This window comes from Brassica oleracea, chromosome C3 (assembly GCF_000695525.1).
Source record: "Brassica oleracea var. oleracea cultivar TO1000 chromosome C3, BOL, whole genome shotgun sequence".
NCBI lineage: Eukaryota > Viridiplantae > Streptophyta > Magnoliopsida > Brassicales > Brassicaceae > Brassica > Brassica oleracea.
In genome coordinates, this window is record NC_027750.1 from 31,977,978 (window position 1) to 31,985,600 (window position 7,623).

Below are 7,623 nucleotides of genomic sequence, written 5' to 3' on the forward strand. Positions count from 1 at the left end.
TCATAGTAGACAATATCCTTGTAAGCAACTTCAACAACTCAACGTCTTGACACACGTCTTAAACTACGTCTCTTTCATAAATAAACTCGACGGTGAGATGGACAATTAATACAGATGAAGTAAATGATAGAATATTAAAGGAAGCAGCATCAAAGCTGATCGATTGCGTGACGAAATCAAGGTTTACATCTCAGACGAGATAAGGGCAACTAGCTATTGGGCAGCTTGTCGATTGGAAGCATGGTGTGACTACTACAGTTTATATCATGATATGTTTTGTTGGTCAAGATCATAAACACTGAAAGCAACAAAAGCTTTCACCAGATAGTTACCTCCACGACCGTCTTAAGGTAGATTCTCTTGGTGATGAGGCTTTGCTTCTCGACTTAGGTATCATTCTTCATGCTAACCATAACTTTGGTATCAAATCAAGCTCTATCTATTTCATCTGTCACGACCATGTCCATCTCGGTAAGCATTTAACATGGACATCTATGTGTTCAACTTTGCAACCAATACACTCAAATGCTTCCTTGTTCCTTCTAACATGAATCCCAAGGATGCTCGGTGGTTCCTCTCTTTGACTTCAATGAATTAACTAGATACCAAATTTCCAAACTCTTTTACATGTATTCTTCTTCTTTTTATATCATGTTTATGCTGGATCTTCTGAATATAACTACATAAAAGGCATGTAGGTATGTAATGTATAAACTTTGTCGTCACCTATTTACCACGTAACGATTTCTTGAACATTGATAAATATTAGCTATCACCAAAATAAAACTTTAAAAGACAGCTGGAAAGGAAACAGAAGAATAACAGAAAAGATTTGTTTATATGTTTTTTTTGTTGCTAAAATTAGCATATACTTCAACGGCTTTTGAAACCCAAAATGTTTCATTTAAAAACAATTTTTTTTATTATCTTGTAGTTTCAAAAGGAAATTGTGTAAAGATGGTAGGAAGCGAGAGAAGAGACGAAAGGGTTGTGGTTGCGATTGATCGAGGCAAAGGAAGCCAGGCTGCACTGAAATGGGCTGTTGACAATCTTGTAACCTCGGGAGAGAGTCTTACTCTTGTTCATGTCAAACTCAAACAAGCTTTAGTTATAACTGGTATCGCTCAGATGCTAATTCGCCATTCATTCAAATTGGTGTTCAAATTATCTTAGATAAACAAATTAAAAATCATTATGCTGATTCAATGGTGTTGATCCTGTAGCCAACCCCAATAAGTCTAGTGATGACGTCAAGGAATTGTTTCTTCCATTCCGCTGCTTCTGCAACAGAAAAGACGTGAGTTTTTTTTGCCTCTCTTCATTGGTTTTTAGTATTATCGTCACAAGAAAACATTTAATATGAATATCACCTAGGTTAGTACAAAAGCCAGAACTGTGATTTATGGGGTCCTATTCGAAATAAAATTACTCAAACTAATATATAGTTTTTACAGAATTTACGAACAAAAACTGTTATTTTAAATATTCTAGTTTTTATAATAAAATATATATTTATATCTTAACCATAATAATTAAAATATAATATGCATTTATATATGGTTCACCTTGACAAATAAACAAAAAGTCTATATATAGTTATTATTTTGACCATATAATTAAACACCAAGCTTTCGTTCTTTAATATAAACATGGTGAACTTAGTTCGTTTCAAAAAAAAACATGGTGAACTTAGTTGAACAAGATGGAACAAAAAATGCTGCAATCACGTGAAGGACAATTATCCCTATTTTAGTTGAACTTTTATAAACATATATGTATATTTTGAGGAAAAAAAATTAAAAACGGGGTCCCCACAGAGTGGGGGTCCATTCAAATGTTTCAGTATAATGTCCACAAGTCCGGCTCTGGTTAGTAGTTAGTTCTTTTCATGATTATATATTCGTAGAGATAGACGTAATATGGTCAGAATGTTTGAAGATTGGGAGTATTGTTAACAGATAAGATGTGAAGATGCCGTATTGGAGGATGTCGATGCTGCTAAAGGAATCATAGGCTATGTCAAAGAGAATGCAATTGATATTCTAGTACTCGGTGCATCCAAGATGACTCTGTTAAAGTATGCATATTTCTTAACGCTCTTCTTTAATTATCAACACAAAAAATAGTTGTCTTATGAGTGTTGTAATCTTGTGTGTTCAATAGACGGTTCAAAGCGGCAGATGTTACCAGCACGGTGATGAAAGGGGCAGCTAATTTCTGCACGGTTTATGCAATCTCCGGAAGTAAAATATCGTCGGTAAGATCAGCTACGTCTTCACCTCCCCCACTTTGCGCAATACGTCCACAAATAACAGCTCGGCCTAGCAACAACTCAATGGGCCAACGTGAAACTCAGGACGAGATCGAGATCAAGTATAAGTATGTTCTAGAAAACACAAAGTGTTTGTCATTATATTCATATTCTGTTGCACAAAACTAAGTAACAAATAATTTGAATAGGTCTCAAAGAGGATTTGACCAGGCCTCAGTGACAGACTCCGACAAATCGTTTGTGAGTAGTGATAGACCAAGCGTTGATCTCATGTTCCCAACGTCACGTCTCTCTATTTACTCTGAGTTCGAAGATAACCGATGCAGCTTTGCCACGTCCTCATGCTCATCAGAGAAGCAGTCCGTAGACTTGGGTTCTTCATATTCGGCATTCTCCCCAAGCTCTCAGGAAAGTGGGAGACTCTCCACGTGGTCACTCCAGGTACTATTTATTAATCATTTCCAAGTCTTGCTATTATTATTTTTATCAATCCCCACAAGCTTAATCATTAACAGACTCTATAAATCTTTACAGGATGATGTACAAGCTGAGATGAGAAGATTGAAAATGGAGCTCAGGTATACAATGGAAATGTATAGCACTGCCTGTAAAGAAGCAATCACAGCCAAGAACATGGTAATAAACATATGCACATGAAATAAAATCACATAAATTTTAAGAAAATGATATATATATATATGATGAATCTTTGTATTCTCAGAGTAAACAGTTACACAAATGGAGAGTAGAGAAGGAACGCAGGCTAGAAGAAGCAAGACAGGCCAAAGAAGCGGCAATGGCAATGGCGGAGAACGAGAAGGCAAAGACCAGAGCAGCAATGGAAGCAATAGCCACCGCCAACAGAATAGCAGAAATCGAAGCAAAGAAGAGAAAACAAATCGAAACGGCGTCTCTTAGAAAAGCAGAGGATAAGAACACTAGTGATAGAAGGTATAGGGAATATAGAATCGAGGAGATCGAAGAAGCAACAGAAAATTTCTCAATAAATAACAAGATCGGAGAAGGAGGTTACGGACCTGTTTACAAGGGCACATTAGACTACACAAAAGTGGCTATAAAAGTCTTGAGACCGGACGCGAGGCAAGGAAGATCGCAGTTCCAGCAAGAGGTCGAAGTCCTAACCTCCATAAGACATCCGAACTTGGTTCTCTTGCTAGGAGCCTGCGCGGAGTACGGGTGTCTAGTCTACGAACACCTCGAAAACGGCAGCGTAGAAGACCTTCTCCTCAAGCGAGGAAACAACTCTCCCGTGCTGCTTACGTGGCAGCTACGGTTCCGCATCGCAGCCGAAATCGCCACTAGTCTCAACTTCCTCCACCAGATGAAACCGGAGCCAGTCGTGCACCGGGACCTTAAACCGGCTAACGTGTTGCTCGACCAGCATATGGTCAGCAAGATCGCCGACGTGGGTCTCGCTAGGCTTGTCCCTCCCTCGGTCTCTGATGCCGTGACGCAGTATAGAGTGACGTCAGCTGCTGGGACCTTGTGTTATATCGATCCTGAGTACCAGCAGACGGGTATGCTTGGGACCAAATCAGACGTGTACTCGTTCGGGATCACGCTTTTGCAGATACTCACGGGGAAGCCACCGATGAGCTTGACTCACCAGGTGCAAAAGGCGATTGAAGGAGGGACGTTTGCTGAGATGTTAGATCCTGATGTTCATGACTGGCCACTCGAAGAGGCCTTGGTTTTGGCGAAAATTGGTTTACGATGCGCTGAGTTGAGGCGGAAAGACAGGCCTAACTTGGGGAAGGATGTGTTGCCTGAGCTTAAGAGGCTCATGGATTTAGCTGAAGAAAGCATGTCTATCGTGCGGTCAGAATAACAAGCGGAACTGATAGTGTAGCATCCACGTAAATGCCTCTCTTTTCTCTCTTCAGATTGTTATACGAAACATGTCTTTGATTTCTAAACCACTACTTCTTTTTAAACCTGTTTTAGGAGATATTAAGCGATCCATGTCTCAACAAATATGGGAATGGTGGAAGTTTTAATTACTGAACATCCTCTTGAGGAGGTAATTCAGAGGGAGTAGAGGGCCGTGTGAAGAGGAAGAAGGAATACACAAATGTAAGTAAGAAAACTCATCATCTTGTTTTATTGTGAAATGGTGAAGAACCCTAGCCATGAAGAAAAATTTAATTTGTTTCTAAAAGTGTAAATGAATCTTCCAAATTTTTTCCCTATGTTGCCAGATGCAGTTAATGCATCTGATTTTGTAAGTTTTGAATGATTAAGCTTTTGCTTTTACAAGGTAAACACACCCAAAAAAAATTTAACATTGTGTGAACATTTTATTAAAGCATCCAAACATAAGTAGTTGAAATAAAAGGGAAATAAGGAGTCAAAAGGGCCTATTCCCAAAACCAAAACAGAGCATAACGAAAAGAGACACCACATCTCTCACGCTATCTGTATTATTTATTCAGTTTATAAGATGCGCAAACCCTATCAAAAAATTCCTTGCTTGCAGATAAATATCCAGCTAGTATGGGCTGAATGGTATATTTCCTTATTGTTCTAGACTGGATCATTTCTTCTTATGCCAGAGGAACTACAGTGTCCTCATAAGAAACTACAGTAGTGTCCACCATATAGGCACTCCGGTTACAAGATGTGCAGCTTCTCTTGATATGTTTATGTTTTTGCGTGACCAGTTCATTAGGTCAACGAGATGCTCATTTTACATCGAAGACTTTATGGCATGGCGACTGATTGCGAAGAACTGTTTCTTTTGCTCAGATAATTTTTTGATAAAGCGAGCTAATCCTAGATTGAACAAAAGGCTCGCTTACTCATTGAAGTTCACTACTCTTACTAAACACAGTGACTTGCATTCAATCCGAGAAGAAGATCACATTGAAACACCTAGCAAAAGAGTGAAATACACAGCTAGGGAACTACTGATGAGAAATATAGCTTCTATGATTACAAATATAAGTCATCGGAACCAAGGGATCGGAGTAGAGTTCGTTTGGGGAAGCTGCGGTGTCATACAGTGATGAACCTGCTGCTGCTGCGGCTGCTGCCACTCAGGCAGAGAGACACTAGTACTACTACTGACGCTGCTGTTTTCTTTTTCTTCCACATCCATGTCTGCTTCTTCCATCATAGTATCGTCACCATCTAACTCGACAATCTCTGGCTTGGTGCGTTCCTGGAAGGTTCCTTTGGATTCCAAAAACTGGAAATGAGAAGGGTTCCAGGGAACAACAGCTTGTTCCTTGTTAGCTTTGTAATCTTCTTCATCAGCTACTGCTACATCATGAAGAAATCTATCTGCACAATATAATATAAAAGAAAGACACCTATTAGAAACTAAATCGAAAGGAAACATGATAGCAGCAATTAAACACAGCTTCTCAAAGACTAATTAATGATTCTAATAAATGTCCTCGTTATTGAACACCAATTCAATCTTAAACCTCTCATACCTAACAAGCAAATAAAGAAAGTTAAAAAAGAGTTTAGAGAAGGCTTTACTCTTCAACCCTGAGATCAAGCTTCTATCAACAAAGAGGTGAGGCTGGTGGTGGTGTTGAGGAGGAGGCTTGAAGAGCACAATCGCTCTCTCTTCGTTCTGTGGAGAAGACTGGATATGATCGTGTTCCTCCATAACAACCACCTCTTCCTCCATAATCGGTGGTAAATCCAAATCCTGATGCATCGCAAAAACGCAATTAATCAAATAAACATACTTAGGGTTTCAAACATAAACAAAAGCAAATAAGAAGAGACTTACGAGTCGGCGAATCTTTGAGGCGGGAGAAGAGAGGGAAAAATCGGAGAAGTCGTCGTTCACTCGGTCAATCTCCTTCCTCTTCATCCTCGTCGGCACACAGTCGTATCCCGCCATGTTTTTCTTTTGACAAGAGGCGAACGAAGCTTCCAGCAAGATCGGAGATTGAAGAGGTGCTCGCGAAGCTTTTAAAATTTTAGCAGAGAGCTCTAAGTAGAGGAGAAGGAGCACTTTCTCAGATATTCTAGAGGGATCCAGAAACCGTAGATTATTTTCCTTTTTATTGGATCCAAACGTTGAACCTAATCCAGTACGAATTAAAATTGGGTTGATTTGTTTCCGGACCACTTGTGATGTGTAATTAGGCTTTGCGTATTTGATTCCATACATATCTCATATAAATTTATTTTTAAATTAATTATTTGTAAATATATTATCTAGTTTTGAACACTAAAAATTTTTAAGTAGGGAGTTTTATTAAAATGCATCTCTTTCTAATACTAAAACTAGAATGATATTATCATCTGTTCCAAAAAAAAAAAAAACTAGAATGATATCTTTTGCAGAAAAGTTTGTTAGGAAAGTTTTTTTTATTTTGTATTTTAACAACTGAAAATTATTTATTATTTAAATTACCACAGTTATTTTCAAAATAATAATAGTTTTTTCCAATAAAAAAGAAACTAAATGATATTTTTACATTATTATTGGAGCAATTCATTGTCCCGTATAACTTTGTCTAAGCTTAAACCGAATAACCTGCTAGTAGTTCAAGTTTAAGTCCAAAAAAAGCTAATTCTTGAAATTGTATTGAGTTAGATAACATTCATGTTAGCCGATAATTTGTGGGAAATTTTGTTATTTCCAATTTTGACTCCAGAAATCTTTCATCGGTTAATTTTGTAGTGTGATTGTATATTTGGTGATTAATGATTATTCTAGATGACTAAAACAATAAAATAAATATTTACTACACAGTACCCGTCGGTCGAAAAGGAAATAATAAGACTGCCGTCAAATTTCGAGGTGTAATTACAATACTAATCAAGATAATGTTATACCGAATGCACATTTTACCACTAAAAATAAGATTTGTGATATCTTGGATATTTTCATTGTCTTACCTATTCACCAATGTGCATTTTGATCGAATAGATTAGGATTTAGTCATGTTTAGGTTGCATTTTGCATACATGAATCCTTATCAGGTATTGGAGTACCACATAGAGTTCTTGGAGACATTTGGATGCATTTGGAGCTCAAAAGAGGTGAAAAAGGTGATCATTGGACGAGCAGTGCATGGGAGCGACCTCACGGGAGCGACACCGTGAAGTCGCTGTGACACCCTTTCAGAGCGACTTGACCGGAGCGACACAGCGAGGTCGCTCGAGAAGAGCGACCCAGAGCGACGTCTCGCAGCGACCCCTCCAGGTCGCTCCCGAAGCCTGGAGCGACCTCTCGGAGCGACTACTGGAGGTCGCCTGATTGCTCGAATTCATTTCTACTCAAGGGCCTTTTGGTCATTTTATTATGCACGTTTTTACTTCTGAAAACCTATGTTTTAAGTACTCTTGGCAGCCACCAGACA

General features: G+C 38.5%; 2 protein-coding genes across 2 annotated transcripts; one reads left to right on the forward strand and one right to left on the reverse strand.

The window, feature by feature from the left end:
• The first annotated feature begins 957 nt into the window (after positions 1 to 957).
• Positions 958 to 4,925, forward strand: LOC106331552 (U-box domain-containing protein 35). Its single transcript, XM_013769932.1, has 8 exons — positions 958 to 1,117; positions 1,224 to 1,297; positions 1,959 to 2,077; positions 2,164 to 2,373; positions 2,461 to 2,713; positions 2,807 to 2,908; positions 2,994 to 4,103; positions 4,823 to 4,925. Exons 1-8 carry the CDS (start codon positions 958 to 960, stop codon positions 4,865 to 4,867), a joined length of 2,073 nt encoding a protein of 690 aa, XP_013625386.1. The 3' UTR covers positions 4,868 to 4,925.
• Positions 4,926 to 5,070: 145 nt separating this feature from the next.
• On the reverse strand, positions 5,071 to 6,298 carry LOC106331553. Its single transcript, XM_013769933.1, has 3 exons — positions 6,039 to 6,298; positions 5,780 to 5,954; positions 5,071 to 5,575 (listed from the first exon to the last, which is right to left on the reverse strand). Exons 1-3 carry the CDS (start codon positions 6,150 to 6,152, stop codon positions 5,238 to 5,240), a joined length of 627 nt encoding a protein of 208 aa, XP_013625387.1. The 5' UTR covers positions 6,153 to 6,298; the 3' UTR covers positions 5,071 to 5,237.
• Between the last annotated feature and the right edge of the window lie 1,325 nt (positions 6,299 to 7,623).

What these genes read in the sequence shown, in the direction of transcription:
- LOC106331552 (XM_013769932.1), top strand. Translation starts at nt 958, where the DNA reads ATGGTAGGAAGCGAGAGAAGAGACGAAAGGGTTGTGGTTGCGATTGAT. An exon ending in ACAAGCTTTAGTTATAACTG is followed by an intron (nt 1,118 to 1,223) that starts GTATCGCTCAGA and finishes TTGATCCTGTAG; the next exon opens with CCAACCCCAATAAGTCTAGT. An exon ending in TCCAAGATGACTCTGTTAAA is followed by an intron (nt 2,078 to 2,163) that starts GTATGCATATTT and finishes TGTGTTCAATAG; the next exon opens with ACGGTTCAAAGCGGCAGATG.
- LOC106331553 (XM_013769933.1), bottom strand. Translation starts at nt 6,152, where the DNA reads ATGGCGGGATACGACTGTGTGCCGACGAGGATGAAGAGGAAGGAGATT. An exon ending in CCTCAAAGATTCGCCGACTC is followed by an intron (nt 5,955 to 6,038) that starts GTAAGTCTCTTC and finishes GCGATGCATCAG; the next exon opens with GATTTGGATTTACCACCGAT. An exon ending in CTTGATCTCAGGGTTGAAGA is followed by an intron (nt 5,576 to 5,779) that starts GTAAAGCCTTCT and finishes TATATTGTGCAG; the next exon opens with ATAGATTTCTTCATGATGTA.